Here is a 16638-nt window from a genome sequence, read left to right as displayed (position 1 = left end):
CCGAGCATGGCTCGCGGGCTAAACGTGGAGTGGCACGTAGCCCACTGAGCACTGCTCATTATTGAAGCAGTTGCTGCAAGTTAAGAGTGACATGGTCGGCCAGGGACCGAAGCATCGAGGGCGAGACCCTTGTGATGCACGTCGAGTGGCACGTAATCCACTGAGCACTGCTCACGTTACGAAGCGCCAGAAGTGGCATGGTCGGACGAGGTACAAGGCATCGAGAGCGAAGGCCCAAAGATGCTCGTGATGTGGCATGGAATCCACTGAGCACTGCTCACGTTTCAAAGCAGTTGCTGCATGCCAAGAGTGGCGTGGTTCGAGGTATCGTGGGCAAGGCCCTTCTGATGCGCGCGGAGTGGCACGTTATCCACTAAACGAAGACTGCGGAAATAGCCGCTCTACGTCGGATGCTGATAATAACATCAAAGCTTCGATGGAGCTGGAGTGGAACCACTAGACGACGCTGAGTGCGTGTACCCACTGGTCTCGATGAGACGTAAAACCTTAATCGAGAGGAGACGGCGATACCGTAATTATCTGTACGACGCATGGCGTCAGCCTTGACCCAGAGTGTTTCTACCGTAGACAATAGCGCACAGCTATACACCTTTAAGGATATTCCCGCAGTGGATGTTCTTCTTGAGCTGGTCGAGGTGTCTTTCTTAGTGTTTGACGGTACCTTTAGGCAGTCTATTTAGCCGAGGTGGTCATTATACGACCAAACGAGGAGATTAATGTCGCTTCTGGATGAAGCTGCTCTGGAGGACACTAAACACAGTGTTGGGACACATAGCATCGAGATGCTTCGACACGGTAAAAGACAGCCTCCCCCATGCCCCAATACTGGCGTTGCCAGACTTCGATCGTCCTTTAGTGTCGTCTGCGACGCTACGGACTTTGTCATCAGCTGTACACTGCTGCAAGCAGACGCCGAGGGTCGAGATTGGGTGTTCGCGTTCGAATTTCGCCAGCTTAAGGTTGCGGAGGAGAATTACCCAGTCCTCGACAAGGAATTACTTGCGATGAAGTATGCACTTGTCAAGTGCAGGACACACCTGCTTGGCTCAAAGCCGTTTGTGATCTACATAGATCATGCGTTATTACGCACTGCGACTTAGTCGCCTCACCACTCGCAGAGGATGACCAGGTGGCTCTCCTTCTTCGCAATATACAACTTCGAGGTAAATTCCAGGTCAGGAAAGTAGAATGCTTTGGCTGATGCGTTGTCACGCAGACCGGATTCGACGGATACGCCACGAATTGCGGCTTCTCACGATGAGGTTTTGATACACCGTATTCTCTATGAAGCTGTGACGTCCCACTCAGTGGCCATCTCGGTCGTGAGAAGACGTACAGTTCAGATAGCTACCACAACCGGTGGTCGAAGCTGTACAAATGGACGAGCACATATGTGCGCACGTATGAGCCTACGTGTGTAGGTGAAAGCAGACTTGCACAGGAAGTTAAGTTCCTGCTAGTAGATACACGGCAATCCGTTGTAGTCGGTGGTACTAGTCGCCAATTTGACGTCTGAGAATTGATATGTCTGATCCCTTTATCTCTTCATGGAGATGAAGCACATTTTAATCACATGTCTGTCCTTTTACAGCTAGACATGCTAGTATCCTCATATTTGTTGTTGGTTCCTAGGTATAACACTCTTGGTGGTCCAAGAGTTAGAAACAGTAATCACCTGCCGGGCGGCGTTGACAGCGAGATAAAGTGCACCGATGAGATACCCCCCAGTAACTATTTTTCAGGCATCGGTGGGAGCACAATCAGACCTACCACTTAAGTCTGGCCTTCAGTCCTTTGGTGAAAAAGTACATTTGAACAAACTGGGCTAAATCGGCCACAAATACAGCTATGCACCAGACGAATACTTAGTGAGCGCTAGCAGTGTCCAAGTCACGAGACCGCGCACAAAAATGTGCATCCTATGTAAGGAGGAAATTTCAGGTAATTCCAACACGAGACGCGTTAAGTTTGCACCGCCTAACCATGAGAGCAGAACTCCTGTCCACCCGTCAAGAGGAGCAAAAAAGGCAGACTACTTCTAAAAGCCGCGAGCTTGTATTGCCGCGGTAACGGAACACCATAATATTAATGTCTTATATAACGGTTTTTGAGCAAAGACGACTCCATCCGAGCCCGCTCCACAGAACAAAGATTGTGTGGATTACAATCTTTGTTCTGCGAAGGCAGTGGAAGTGAGAAAGCGCAGAATGTCATGACAGGTTTTGTAGCTGGGAATTTTGTGATTTTGGTATGGTCTTACCGCAAATTTTTGAGAATGCCTTACAGCGTGGAGAGCTGACGACCCTATACCTGGACTCGAGATACGTTCTTATTCCAGGTGTGTTATGGGCTAACGCCATAGGCCATGGTTTTTGTGAAATTAAAACCGCAAGGCGCAACGTTATTCTAACTTGGTGCAGCATTTTTCAGGTTACATAGTCATGTTTGCGCTAAAGCAAATACTCTGTTGGGGTAAACATGACGCCATGAAAGCTTTGATATAAGATTATACAAATGAGCAAGCATATCTTGCTCCATTCACCAGCAAAAATAGGATGGGAGGAGCGGCAGTAAGCCGCAATATCTGCATGAGACAGGATGTGGCGATCGTGCATTGCAGCCTCCAGAGTGTTATCTGATGACACATTAATTGTGACGATGTCGAGCGGAAAATCTCTGGTAAGGCTTTATTGAATACAGCTATAAGCTGATATCCCAGAGATTGCCTCTGATTGGACGTGTAAGAGCGTCTGTACCAAGAAGAAAATCCACACAGCCGAGTCAGAGCAACTGTGTGTATAGGCTGCTTGGACAAGAGCTGGCGAACGCATGTCGAAGCAGCTTCATGCCGCGATCTCATTGTCACAATGAAACGACCGTGCTTAGTCAGCAATACGGTATGACGCGCTCGTCGCGGATTATAGAGAGGCCCCACAGACTCACGTCGAGAAAGTTTTTCACCCGTCAATGAGGGTGACCAGAGTAGTTTTACGGATGTTTTAAAAGAGGCGCAAGACGATTAAGGCATCAAATCGGTGCAGTAAGAAGTGGCAAAGGAGCTGATCTAATAATCCGTCATGGATAGGCTGTCATTAGGGACACTCCTAGACCACCGAGTCAAAGAAAGAGAACAGCTGTCAAAAAGATCAGAGAGATCCTTTTCATCATACGCTTAAGGAAAAATCGTGGTGAGAGATCACATGTTTTTGAGGTATCGGCTGGGTGTGTCATGTGAATGACTTGGTTCTTCTAACCAAGGGTTTGTGTCATACATCAAACGACTTTCCCAGGGAATAGTGTGGTTTCATTGACGCTTTCATTCATGCAAAGCAAAAGGCACGTTTGATGAGAGAAAAATAAATGTTCTCACTCGGACCATACTTTCTGTTAGTCAAAGTAATAACAAGTGGCAAATTAACGATGGCGTAGCCCAGTGAGAGCATTTCAAAATGATCGGACAAACTGTCCTTCTACAATTCGGTGGGGTATGATGATTCATTACTTCTTGCCCTCTTTTGCTGTCAGAGGTGGAGCGATTGATGGAAACGTAAGGCTCTCAAAGAAAAATGTCATCTCAGAAGGCGTGGTGATTTGGGAGATCGCTGTAGAGCGCTGCTCGCTTGCCCGTCTTCATGCCGACCGATACTTATGGGGCGAGAATACTGAATGATTTGTCGAGTAACCAGTTTTTCAATCTTGAAAAAATTGGACAGGTACAGAAGTATCGATATTTTGATAAAAAAATTCACCGCAGTGATCACTGTATGAAAAGACACTTGAAATTTAACTTAACAATCGTAAATATCTGAAAATTTTGCCGCCAATTGTTAACGAAACGATTCGTGCGAGGGAATGCACAGGTGTTGTGGAAGTAAGACTTTACCTCTGCCGATGCCTGATCTATCTTTGGTTTGTGCACTGTATGTAAAAGATCACATGTTAATTAAAAAGTATTTCCTAAATAGTATTCAGGGGTGAAAAAGGTGGTTTGAGTAAAAGCTATCAGGACGCAGAGGAAATTGTATCACCTTATAATTTCTCTGTATGTTTCGAACATGTAGCATTCGTATGTGAAGCCAAATTAAGTATTCTTGAAGTTGAGATTTCACATGGCATAGAAATATTTAATTAAGTTCAAATATTTCACGACCAAACTAACAATTCTTTTGCCACGCTACGACAAGTAAAAGACTGGTCACGCTGCAATTTCTAAACTAGAAATCGTCATGGAAGTACATCTTTGTTTATAATAATCAACGACAGGATGGAAGTTGTTATTTCTCTCCTGCTTTTGTCTGTCAAAATCTCGCGAAAATGCAACATCCAATCATAACACATTATCCATTATTTAATCCAATCCTCGGTTAGATTGCGTGCGTCCTCGCCTTCACCACCCACCAGAGTTACCCCAGTCTTCAATCTACTGCTCCACAATCATGTACGTGGTCAAGCGCGATGGCCGGCGTGAAGACGTCAAGTTCGACAAGATCACAGCTCGAATCACGAAGCTTTGCTATGGACTCAATCCAGATTACGTTGATGCTGTCAAGATCTCGCAAAAAGTCGTCGCTGGTGTGTACCCTGGCGTAACCACGTCCGAACTCGACGAGCTCGCGGCCGAAACGGCTGCGTATCAAAGTACCCAACACCCGGACTTTTCCAAGCTTGCAGCACGTATTGCCGTGTCTAATCTTCATAAAAACACAAACAAGGTTTTTAGTGATAACATTGAAGTCTTCCATAAGAATGTACACGAAAAGACAGGAGCAGCAGCGCCACTTATTGCTGACGACGTTTACGAGATTGTAATGCAGCACAAAGATGAACTCAATTCAGCAATTATCTACGACCGTGACTTTGAGTATGACTATTTTGGCTTTAAGACACTCGAGCGAGGGTATCTCTTTCGTGTAAATGGAAAAGTTGTCGAGCGACCTCAACAGATGATCCTTCGTGTGGCGTTAGGAATTCACAAGAATGACATTAAAGCTGCACTCGAGACATACGAGTTCATGTCACAAAAGTTTTTTACCCACGCGACACCAACACTCTTCAATGCAGGTACACCGCGTCCACAATTATCGTCATGCTTTCTTTTGGCAATGCAGGATGATTCAATAGAAGGTATATATGATACACTTAAACAATGTGCGTGTATTTCGAAATGGGCTGGTGGGATTGGAGTTAGTATGCACAACATCCGTGCGACAAACAGTTACATTCGGGGCACCAACGGCTCATCGAATGGAATCATTCCAATGTTGCGCGTTTTTAATGATACTGCTCGATATGTGGATCAAGGTGGTGGTAAGCGCAAAGGATCGTTTGCTATCTATTTAGAACCGTGGCATGCCGATGTTTTTGAATTTCTGGATTTGCGAAAGAATCACGGCAATGAGCTACATCGTGCCCGTGATTTGTTCTATGCACTATGGATACCGGATCTCTTTATGAAGCGCGTCGAAGCGAATGGCAAGTGGAGTCTCTTCTGTCCGAACGAAGCGCCTGGACTTTACGAATGCTGGGGTGATGAATTCGATGCATTATATACTAAGTACGAACAGGATGGACGTGCTCGAAAAACGATTAATGCTCAGCAGCTATGGTTTGCTATTCTGGACGCTCAGATTGAAACTGGTGTTCCTTATATGCTCTACAAAGACGCTGCGAATCGAAAGTCGAACCAGCAAAATCTTGGCACAATTCGTTCGAGCAATTTATGCTGCGAAGTGATGGAATATACTTCTCCGGATGAAGTCGCAGTTTGCAATTTGGCATCTGTGGCCTTGCCTAAATTTGTGAATGACCGTGTTTTTGACTACCAGAAATTGTACGACGTGGTGAAAATAGTGACGCGCAACCTTAACAAGGTCATTGATGTCAATTATTATCCCGTCATAGAAGCTGAAAAGTCCAACATGCGACACCGACCGGTCGGCATTGGCGTCCAGGGACTGGCTGATGCGTTTATTCTCATGAATTACGCGTTTGAGAGTCCTTCGGCGCGCGAGCTGAATAAAAATATTTTTGAGACGATTTACTATTCTTCCATGGAAACGTCAATGGAAATTGCAAAAGAATTAGGTCCTTACGAGACATTCCAAGGATCACCAGCAAGCAAAGGCATTTTTCAGTTTGACATGTGGGGAGTCACTCCATCGTCGGGACTTTGGGATTGGGATGCACTCAAGAAAAAGGTTATGCAACATGGTTTACGGAATTCGCTACTGGTAGCCCCTATGCCAACAGCATCTACAGCTCAGATTTTGGGCAACAATGAATCAATCGAGCCATATACTTCTAACATGTACAACCGTCGCGTGTTGGCCGGCGAATTTACGATTGTCAATAAGTATCTGATGAAAGAGCTAATTGAATTAGGAATCTGGACGCCACAAGTGCGAAACCAAATTTTGAACGATAGTGGGTCGGTTCAAAAGATCAAAGCCATTCCCGAGGCGGTGAAGGAAAAGTACAAGACTGTGTGGGAAATTAAACAGAAGGCCGTGCTAGACATGTCAGCCGATCGAGGCGCGTATATTTGCCAGAGCCAGTCGCTGAACATTCACATTGCTGACCCGACCATTAGTAAACTTACGTCCATGCACTTCTATGCTTGGAAAAAGGGACTCAAGACGGGCATGTACTACATGCGTGGACGACCTAAAGCTGACGCGATTCAATTTACTGTGGATAAGCAGGGTATAGACTTGCAGCGTGCGAACGAAATGGCAGCGAAGGCAACGGCCACAGAGATTATTGCTCGAGCAGGGGACGATGAAGACGATTGTTTGGTTTGCGGAGCGTAGAGAAAAGCAGAATGACAACATTGCTGTAAAAGCAGACTGAAAACATCGTTGGATGAATCAACCTACGTATTATATCATGGAAAAGAGCTGAATTACTTTCTTTTTCATTAATTCCTGCCAAAGAAAAATATGTATTTTTCATTTGAGGGAATGTAGAGCTGTCTAAAACGAAGCTACCAGTAAATAGGCGTATCACACTATATTATCAGATATTCCATTCGTGACGTAAAGTACATTTTGTCTGGGTAGAGTTCATACATGTCTTACACTTTTTGAGGAATTGTGTTCACAATTGCTTACATTATCCAATGGATCAGTAGTAGTACTACTGTAAGATTTCTTGCTCAAACTGAGTTTTGGCAGGCCGATCTATATGGAGAAACTTATTACAATCTAGTGAAAAGTACTTGTTAGCGACTTTATCAAGCCATTGAGCATCTACGTATGTTAGCAAGATTGCAAACGACATTGCATCATTTCTACCGCAACGTTTGAAAAAAAAGGATAAAGTGTCCTCATTACAAAATTATAGATGATTTACGATACGTCTTCGTCTCTAAGAACGTATACTTTTTTGCCCCAGCTTTTGGAATGCAATATATTCAGTTGTGTATGTCTAAGAATTTCGTGAAGCGCCGTCCGCTAAGCAACTTGACTGGCTTTGGATATCACGCTGTGTGCATTTGCCTATCAACTATTTTCTTGCAGTCGCTGACTGCGTCATTCCCACTCTCCTTTCTCAGCAGGTTAAGCCTCGCGGATTACTTCTCTTGGAGTTACGAGTCTGATGTGGATCTGCATCTACACAACTTGTCAGTGCAACGTGTGCGATATTGGGATGTGCAGAAATCATTGGAAGGTGGAAATAGAGAAGATTTCGCATGCAAGCCTCTGCTAGACTCACTTATTACTACGACCACCGGACCTTCGTCGGCGGAGATCTCCGCTGTAGTGGTCACTTGGGAAGACCATCCACTGGCTGCTCAAATGCGATCGCAACATACACGACTAAAATCAGATATATTGGAGAGTAAATCAACAGACACAATAGACAATTCAGCAGTGTATTATTACGAAGTGCAGATCTGGGTACCAGGATGGGGGCTTGATGCATTATGGAATCCGGCTAACAATTTAGTAGTTACAAAAGACCCATTCTTGGTCCTACAAAACATACCGACCGAGTATGAAGTCAAATATCGCGTGAGGATAAAACTCAGGCAAACAGAAAAAAGTCTTTCTGAACTCCTGCCTTCAATTGACTTTCTTTCTGTTGAGACGGATGGACCATGGAGTGACGTCGTAACGCTTTCACCGACAAGAAAAGATGAAGTTAAAGAAATTGTGGCACACTTGGCTGGCAACAAGTTACTGCTTGTGCTGCTTACGGTGTGTATTGGGTCAGGCTGCATTGTGATAATACAATTGTATTTCCGACAGTCCCATCGGCAGCAACAAGTTTCTAAGATGGATTCGAGTCCACGCATACAATTTAGAAAAAATCAAAAGATTACGGAGACTGACGTAGATATTGACCTCGGCAAGTCAATTCCAGAGCTAATTCGCGATCTTTGCGACCTTCGTCAGGAGTTGGCGGATTCTGAAGATGAAGTGCGAAAGCTAATGCTACTTAGCGGATACGGAATCGAGTCGTTGTCACTGCCTGAGTTGAAGCAGCTTGAATGCAGATTAAAGCACACCCTCGAGCGCATTTCATTTCTTAAATTGATTAAGCAGCGCCGGCGATAGGCAGAGGGCTGATAGGTGAAGTCAGCTTAAGAAATGGCAAGTGGCGGATTTATTGTATAATATGCGTAGACGACGAAATTGCTGCTTTATGAGCTAGAATAAGGATCAAGTACTTTGTATGTGCTTAAAGCTTCCTAGAATTATTTGACTCATAGCTACTTCAACATAAGAATGAAGAAATGGCTCATTGTCTTGGCCTTGTCTTTTCACATAGAATAAAAAAGCAGTGCGACTTAATAATTTTATCGCGAGTGAGGCTTGACGCTTTCTTTTCATCGAAAAATAAATGCCGTAGTTAGTATAATTTCCGTGCACTGCCTAAAAATCATACTATGGAATCTCATGCAAAACTTTTGAAATACTTGGAAAGAAGTACCTAAAAAGCAAGATATTCCGCGATGCCGGTACGTGATGTAGTCCTTGGCGCGCTGTCTGGTGTGCTGCTCTCCATCGTAGTTTCTCGCAAGATTCTTCCCCATCTTCGCACGTATCAGCTTCGCTCGCAGTGTACCCACGGAATGGTGTATTTAGTAGGTGCTGGTCCAGGCGACCCAGAGCTGCTGACACTTAAGGCTCGTCGTTTGCTGGCTAGTGCGTCAGTTGTGGTAGTGGACGATTTTGTGGGTGTTGATTTCCACACACTAATTTCTAGAGACTGCAAGGTCATCTACGTAGGCAAAAGAGGTGGCAAAACGGACTCGACCAAACAGATGGACATCGGCACCATCCTGGTTGACTATTGTCGCGCTAGACACCTTGTCGTTCGTTTAAAATGCGGTGATCCAATGGTATTCGGTTGTGTGCACTCGGAAATTTGTGCATTAGTCCGGGCCAATTGCACCTTCGAAGTTGTGCCGGGCCTTTCGTCGGCGCTAGCAGTTCCTGCTATTGTTAATATTCCAGTGACTCACGAAACTCTCAGTGCGAATTTCATTGTCATTTCTGGCCACAAGCCAGCAGATATAGACTTTGTTTCGCTGGTAAAAGTAGATACTATCGTAATATTGATGGGCTCACGGACAATAAAGGTCATCTGTGACACTCTGATGAAATATGGCAAGGACGAGGATACTCCAGTTGCATTGATACATGCTGGTGCCACTCCTGATCAGCTAGTGCTGCTTGGCACGCTGGACGATATTTCTACAAAGACCTTGAACAAGAAGCTTTCACCTGCAGTAATTGTTATTGGACACGTAGCAAAGTTTGGGAATTTAAAGGCATATGTCGACGAGTCAGATGATGAAACAATCAATACAGACGTTTAGCCATGAGTCTTGAACAGAACATACCAATTGAATTGCATTATAGTTTCAGACAAGTTAGAATTGTTTTCTTTAACCTAACGACGCACAATGTCCAGCAATTCGACCTCAAAGATCAAATCAGCATCAGGAGGAATGACATTGCCGGCACCAGATTTTCCGTAGCCCTTGACAGACGGAATGTTGAGGTAAGCCTTCATGCCTTTACTCATGCGCATGACACCTTCATCCCAACCACGAATGACTTGGCCAACACCAATCTCGAAGTGGAATGGCTGGCCGCGGTCACGAGACGAGTCGAAGACCTTTCCATCCTTGGCAAGTTTGCCTGTATAGTGCATCACCATTGTGTCTCCACGGATAGGAAACGTAACGTTGTCACCCTCCTCAATCACTTCTGGAAGCACGAGGCGCTCGTCCCCAGGAAGATCAGTCTGCAGCTCATGACCCGCAAGCTCTATCGTAACTGTCAGCGACTGACCAGCGTAAGGATGAGCTAAATCAATTTCGATTTTATCTTCTGTAACTTTCACAATGCGTGCACGCTCACCACCCGCGAGTTCTAGTACTTGACCAACAGCAAGCATCTCGCGCTCTTTTTTCGGCAAATTAAGCTCCTTAATTGGGACAGTTAGGATCTGCTTTTCTTCGCCAAAAGCGCGGACAGCTTCAATCGTGACTGTCTTCGATTCTCCTTTTTTCATTCCTAAAACAGCGTCTTCAACACCAGGAAGCACCTGACCGCTGCCCACAATAAATTTGAGGGGGGCTCCTTCTTGTGTTTTAGGAAGCGACTTGCCATTGGACAGCGTTCCATCCATGTGTAGACACACGCGATCGCCTAACGCAACAACACAATCCTTCGACTGAGTGCTATAAGTAGCAGCAGCTCTAAAGTATACTGTCGGGAATACGATGTTTTGCAAGTCATGACGGGCAGAGGTTTTGGAAAGCGTGTGTATCACGTTATGAAACGAGCAAGATTGGCGGTAAGCTACAGATAGAGCGGTTAGATCGTGACGTCGATTGTCAGGAACGTTTGTCAGGGCAGATCTTACCAGGCGCACTCTTGCGGCTGGCGCGGGCTGCAAGGGTTAAGATGTGCTGTCTGTACATGCTTAGTTAGATTCATGTAATGGTTGTGTACAAATAAAGATGTATTATACATCACAAATCCTTTATCATTAAAAGCACATGCAGGAGGACACAAGTAGTATTCCATTAAATTTCAAAGCGATTGACTGTCGACAGCTGATCATGGGGAGTTGCAGTACTATAAAATTCTTGTGCCGTCATCGTTTGATGATTAGTAGTCGCCGATAGACCGTGTGCAGGAATATTCTCTTCCATCATTAATCGATGAAGCGAGTCTTGTGTTGTAGCATCTATTGTGTCTGTTAATCCTGCTCCATTGCACGCTACTGTGCTATCAATCTTGATCCCATTGCCATAATCCAAAGGGAGATTCATCAATGAGCCTGTATCATTGAGTGATGCAAGCTGTTCTTCAAATGAGTCCATAGAGTTTAGCTGCTCAAAGGAACCATCTCCACTCACTGACAGGCTGCTGAGACGTCGAGTTAATCCACCGTTGATCCAGCTATCATCGGGCTCCACATCAGCAGTTATTGAGCGTAAACTTGCACTCTTCGTTTCCCCAAGACTCAGCATTTTATTTAGCATACGAGGCGTAGAACGTCCCGAAGACACGGGCTTTGATGCTGAAGAATTCAAATGGTGAATATCTGACTGCGGCTCCATCTTCATCACAACTGCATCAAGATCCTCACCAATGTTGGTCAAGTTTGCAGCAGAGAGCAAACTTTTGTAGCTTCCGTTTTCTAGTGATTGATTCGAGTGACCGCGCAAAAATTCGTTCAGAATCATGATGTCTTCTTCGCTCATTCGCTCGTCTGTCATATCTTCAAGTGAAGCCACAATTGGTTCAAAATTAACTTGATTTGAGCCACTTCCATTGTCGATTGCTGGAACTGGTAAGTGTGCCAATTTTTTCTTCACAGGTTGTGCACGAGATATATAAGGCACTTTTGGTCGGACAGGAGAGGTCGATACAGACGGCGCGTCATCAGTGTTTAAAAGACGTGGACGACCAAGCTTTGTATATGTCTTTTGATTTGGGTTCAGTGCTTTCCATCTAAGCTTGACAGCATCCTCCGTCCGACCCTGCAATTTCACCAAAAGATGAATTTCATCTTTACCTATTGCGGTCCATAATTAAATATGCGTACCGGTAAAAGCTCGGCAATCTGAGTCCAGCGATTGCCATACTTTTCGTATGCTTGCTGAATGGCTTCATCTTCCTTTTCTGTGAATGGTCTGTCGGCATGTTAAGAGTCCACTTAGCCATTTATTGTCAATAGCACATGAAAGTACGCACGATTTGTTGATGCTTGGATCGAGCCGATTACGCCAGCGTTCACGGCACTGCTTTGCTCTGCAAATAAACATGTTTAGCACTTCGAAACACCTCAAGCGCTTGTATATTCTGACAACTACATACGTTCGTCCAGGAATGCTATTCGATACTTGACGCCAATTGTCATATCCTTTCAGCATCATTTCCATCAGCATCGCATCTTCCTCAACAGACCAAGGTCCCTTAACAAGTCCCGGCTTCAGTACTTTGTTCCAGCGTTGTAGACACTGCGCGTTATCGCGTCCTGGCACACGCTCAGCCACAGCCTGCAACATCCACTGTCGTTACTTCTATCCTGTCATCTAATTGATTACGTGACATAGAGCGCACCATCCAATTACGGTGTCCAAGCTCGGCAACTGCCTCCTTGAGCGCCTCATCCTGCTCAGGTGTCCAGCGCTTGCTCACGACACCACCAGTCTTCTTTTTACTAGCTTCACCTGCCTGATCTGATCGTGGCTCGACTCCCACGGCATCACGTTCACGCTTGTTGCTTTCCAATAAACATCAGAATCATGCTCGCTACTGTTCGTCCATGGACTACGTACATTATCGATTCGGCCACTGTAAATCAATGTAACATGCCAGAAAATAATGTTGGCGTGATGAGACAGACCAGAGAAGAGTAAAGCTCTAGACTCACCCATAGGTACCGTGTGTCCGTCTTTTGTCTTCTTGTTATCCCGCTTGCGATCGTCCTTACGTTACCTTGCAACGAGATGACCTTAAACTTATGAGTGAGATTCGAGAGATGAAGGCAGTGTACCCACATATAATTGGCGTAAATTTATCACTTAGGTCTGCTGACAGTAGCACAGCAAGCTTCGTCAATTGGCTAAAATACAGCAGATACTGCAAGAATTATATCGTGTCGTGATATGCCTTTCCCGCTGCCGCATGTTGTGCTGTTGGATGAGGGCACATTGGTAATCAGAGCTGATGCCATATTTACTAGTACTACACATGTAAATCAATCGATATTCAACTTAAAGTAGCAATTTATCGGTGAGATTGACTTAGCTCAAGGAAAATGATACGAGTGTTAAGTGAGCGCACAGAGTACTAAAAAGCTGATTCTGTCTTTTGACTATATCTCTAGCTCATCAGCATCTCATTTTACTCTAGCATGAGATTTTGTACAGAGAGGCATCATTCCTTCTTATCCTTGACAGAAGCAGCCATTCACCAAATACAGGTATAAAGTACCGTTTGGTCCTCTATTACGGTATCGAATGAGATCTGGTGAGAAGGATACTGTTGCGTTTTCAGCTCCTCACCGTTCGTTATCATCTTATTACGCTCTAAATCAACGAGAAACGTCGTACTGAAACCATGTGTGAAATGTAACATAATTAGAAGCGCAATTGTCCGCTACTAGAGGACTCGTTTGTTAAAAGATGCGCGTCGACATCTGCTGCACACCTAATTACACGGAAGGACACATTTGCCTAGTTGTATCAAAGAAATCAAAGAATTCACCAAAATCTTCGTGAAAATCCGTTCGTCACTCGAGAAGCAGCCCAAATTTAAATCTATCGACTCTGACACCGCAAAGACGACACAGGGTGTTTTATCAAGCCAATGCAGCTTGCACTGGGCTTTGGGGTAGAAAGTATGTTTTTTTAAGGCACAAACGCAAAACCGCGTAGCTCTTCGAACGTAACTGATTGAACGAACATCATCTCAAGGGTGCCGATTAACCTTCGGTAGGTGCGAGAAAAATATAACAGTCGTGCACTCGACTTAACAAAATATATCAATATCATGAACAAAGGTTATAATTCTGCTGCGCAACAGGATTGCTAAAGATATACAAAGCTTAGTTAGCTCCAAGGATGGATATTAACTCTTTGCAAACCTTAGACTTTAGCCTTATTCGATATTTACGAAATGAGTAAGGGATTGACAGAAAACATCTGTGACAATTTGTTGCGTAGCGATGCACAAGTGTGTTGCTTTCCGCCCAAACACATTATTCAGTACATTCCCTTCAGCTAAACGAACTCTTAAGAAAAAAGCATGTGTCGCAAATACAAAAGTAAAATTTACTTTGGGTGAGCGGGCCATCACAGAATATTATACAAACTTAGCGCATGCAGTTTAACAAATGGTAGTGAAAAATACAAGCACATGCGGCGTCAAACTCACATCAACATCGACGTCGCATTAACATTCGTCGAATCGCGTCAGTATTACAATAAGCCGCGATCGCCATCACTGTGTCACAAACTTTCAAAACTATCGTTTACTCTCACAGATACAACCTACCCTTGCGGATCGGACGCATAAGATCTGAATGAAGCAGGTCGCCAATGTCGTTAGAGATGTTACCCAGTTCATGCAAAATGCCGTTCGAATTTCGTCGAGAAATTGATCGCGACTCATCAGAATCCGCCATCAACGCCGATTTTTGGCTAGTTTTCTTCACAAAGTTGTGCTGCGAGTACGCGTTTACCTCCACAGGAAGATTCACATCGTGAAGAATTGCATTTTCATCATCCGTTCTTCGCATCCGCCAACTGTCAACCAGCTCGTGAAATAAATGCTTGTCGTCTTGATCTAACATTTGAACAGCCTTTTGAAGCGACGCTGGATTTTTGAATGAGCTAGTCAAATTATCCATTAAACTCTGAGTACAACGACCCTTGTTTCCAATCTCCTTTTCTTTCGAAATCGACACAGTCGCGCGAAACATTTCATCCAGTTCACCACTTTCAAGTAAATCTTCCGGTGACATCTCTGTCATGGAGCTTAAGCCGCAAGCACTGCCGAAACTGAGCAGACTATTGGTGTGGCTATGAAGCAGCTCTTTAAGCATCACCACATCCCTCATATCAAGCTCGGCTATAACGTCATCGCTCTGTGGCTCGACAATTGGTTCGTAGAATTGGTCTGGAAGCATGTCCTGTGATGAGGATAGAGATTCGTTTATATTTGGCATGCCAATCTGTGACGAATGCATTGATTTAGAGGTTGTGGATGCGCCATTATCGCAGCAAGGTGTATGAGTAGAATTTTCATATTCATAAGTTGATAAATCCGGTATCATGATTGACCCGTTCATCATGGACGCTGCAACATCATCGGGCGTTGGGGGTATTGTAGAGCGTGATTTGTTGACCGTAAAACCTGGCATCAGTTTTGGGCGCCCAGGCTTAGCTTTCACCCTTTGATTCGGATTTAACGCTTTCCATCTCAGCTTGACAGCATCTTCCGTCCGTCCTGGAAGCAATTCTGCAATCTGCGTCCAGCGATTCCCCATATGTTCGAATCCTCTTTGTATCACAGTGTCTTCCTCAAGGCTAAAAGGTCTATTTGTAGACAAAGACATCCATAATCCACTGAGTGAGCAACATCATGATGACAACCAAGAACACGTACGATTTGTTAATACTAGGGTCTAGATGATTTCGCCATCGCTCGCGGCACTGCTTTGCTCTAAATACAATGGAAGCCACCAAGCATCATAATCAAATTTTCGTCAACTCGCGCATTGAATAAACGTACGTCCTTCCGGGAATGTGAGCCGCCACTTCTCCCCACGAGTGACAACCTTGCAAAACCATTTGCTCAAGCGTGCTGTCTTCTTCAAAAGACCAGTGACCTTTTACAAGTCCAGGCTTCAAAACCTTGTTCCAGCGTTGCAAACACTGTGCATGGTTTCGTCCGCCCACACGCGAGGCAATCGCCTTCCAGTTGCGTTGTCCAAATTCTTCGACAGCTTTGCGCAGCGCGTCGTCCTGGTCAGGCGTCCAGCGCTTACCTTTTCCTTCCTCAAGTGACTTTTGCGCTTTGCTTGGAGTGTCGTAGAGCGACTGCAACATACTTTCCTTCGATTCGCGCTCTCGCTTACTGTAATGATCAAGAAAGATAATACGCATAAGAAGACCGCATCAAACGTCAGGGCGGAATGAAGATGACCGACATTCCTGGTGCCTCTATGTCATTTGACCATCACATTTACCAAAAATGTTAGAACATGGTAATGACACGAATTTGGAAGCCGCTCACTCACCCATTTGATACAAACTAGTTGGTGCGTAACGCACTAAATTAGTGCGAATCACGGTCGAACGAATTTGTCGATCCTTCTTCCACCGTTGCTTATTTAAAATGGCGTAGGTGCGAAGCCAATATGCCTCCAGATGTTCGGGAGAAAAACCGAACGAGCTTTTGACCAATCAAAACATTTATTATTTCATGGTTTGAGCAAAAACTAAACAGCATATCGACATTCAATTGAATGCTGTACATAATTTGTACTACAGACCCGCTGGTCGTTGCTGCAGGCTGCGACGAGCTTGTGCAATCCGAGGTTATATATACAGAATCCAAGCCATGTCAGCATGTGCCATTC

General features: G+C 44.7%; 7 protein-coding genes across 7 annotated transcripts in view; 3 read left to right on the top strand and 4 right to left on the bottom strand.

Moving 5' to 3' along the window:
• Window positions 1–1867: 1867 nt before the first annotated feature.
• On the bottom strand, window positions 1868–2559 carry PHALS_13322 (uncharacterized protein; the record flags this gene model as incomplete). Its single annotated transcript, XM_024729058.1, has 2 exons — window positions 1868–2053; window positions 2500–2559. The coding sequence occupies 2 exons, from the start codon at window positions 2557–2559 to the stop codon at window positions 1868–1870; spliced, it is 246 nt and encodes an 81-aa protein (XP_024579473.1).
• A 1898-nt stretch (window positions 2560–4457) lies between these two features.
• Window positions 4458–6830, top strand: PHALS_13321 (ribonucleoside-diphosphate alpha subunit; the record flags this gene model as incomplete). Its single annotated transcript, XM_024729057.1, has 1 exon — window positions 4458–6830. One exon carries the CDS (start codon window positions 4458–4460, stop codon window positions 6828–6830), a length of 2373 nt encoding a protein of 790 aa, XP_024579472.1.
• A 591-nt stretch (window positions 6831–7421) lies between these two features.
• Window positions 7422–8579, top strand: PHALS_13320 (uncharacterized protein; the record flags this gene model as incomplete). The annotated part of the gene is made up of 1 exon (XM_024729056.1): window positions 7422–8579. One exon carries the CDS (start codon window positions 7422–7424, stop codon window positions 8577–8579), a length of 1158 nt encoding a protein of 385 aa, XP_024579471.1.
• Window positions 8580–8977: 398 nt separating this feature from the next.
• Window positions 8978–9847, top strand: PHALS_13319 (uroporphyrin-iii c-methyltransferase; the record flags this gene model as incomplete). Its single annotated transcript, XM_024729055.1, has 1 exon — window positions 8978–9847. One exon carries the CDS (start codon window positions 8978–8980, stop codon window positions 9845–9847), a length of 870 nt encoding a protein of 289 aa, XP_024579470.1.
• Window positions 9848–9921: 74 nt separating this feature from the next.
• On the bottom strand, window positions 9922–10960 carry PHALS_13318 (fkbp-type peptidyl-prolyl cis-trans isomerase; the record flags this gene model as incomplete). Its single annotated transcript, XM_024729054.1, has 2 exons — window positions 9922–10838; window positions 10903–10960. 2 exons carry the CDS (start codon window positions 10958–10960, stop codon window positions 9922–9924), a joined length of 975 nt encoding a protein of 324 aa, XP_024579469.1.
• Window positions 10961–11065: 105 nt separating this feature from the next.
• PHALS_13317 (myb-like dna-binding) lies at window positions 11066–12928 on the bottom strand (the record flags this gene model as incomplete). Its single annotated transcript, XM_024729053.1, has 9 exons — window positions 11066–11344; window positions 11402–11565; window positions 11635–12028; window positions 12094–12181; window positions 12243–12299; window positions 12366–12547; window positions 12612–12774; window positions 12830–12845; window positions 12925–12928. The coding sequence occupies 9 exons, from the start codon at window positions 12926–12928 to the stop codon at window positions 11066–11068; spliced, it is 1347 nt and encodes a 448-aa protein (XP_024579468.1).
• A 1502-nt stretch (window positions 12929–14430) lies between these two features.
• Window positions 14431–16638, bottom strand: part of PHALS_13316 (myb-like dna-binding) — a gene marked incomplete at both ends in the record, with an annotated part of 4660 nt that continues 2452 nt past the window's right edge. The window contains 7 exons of the mRNA XM_024729052.1: window positions 14431–14498; window positions 14550–15592; window positions 15663–15719; window positions 15789–16133; window positions 16207–16219; window positions 16297–16451; window positions 16552–16581. Of these exons, the coding sequence (XP_024579467.1) occupies window positions 14431–14498; window positions 14550–15592; window positions 15663–15719; window positions 15789–16133; window positions 16207–16219; window positions 16297–16451; window positions 16552–16581 (1711 nt within the window). The remainder of the gene's footprint in view (window positions 14499–14549; window positions 15593–15662; window positions 15720–15788; window positions 16134–16206; window positions 16220–16296; window positions 16452–16551; window positions 16582–16638) is intronic.

The sequence above is a fragment of the Plasmopara halstedii genome (assembly GCF_900000015.1).
Source record: "Plasmopara halstedii genome assembly, contig: Scaffold_658, whole genome shotgun sequence".
Lineage (NCBI taxonomy): Eukaryota > Oomycota > Peronosporomycetes > Peronosporales > Peronosporaceae > Plasmopara > Plasmopara halstedii.
Note: the sequence above shows the minus strand (reverse complement) of the source record. Positions and strands in the feature narration are given on the sequence as shown.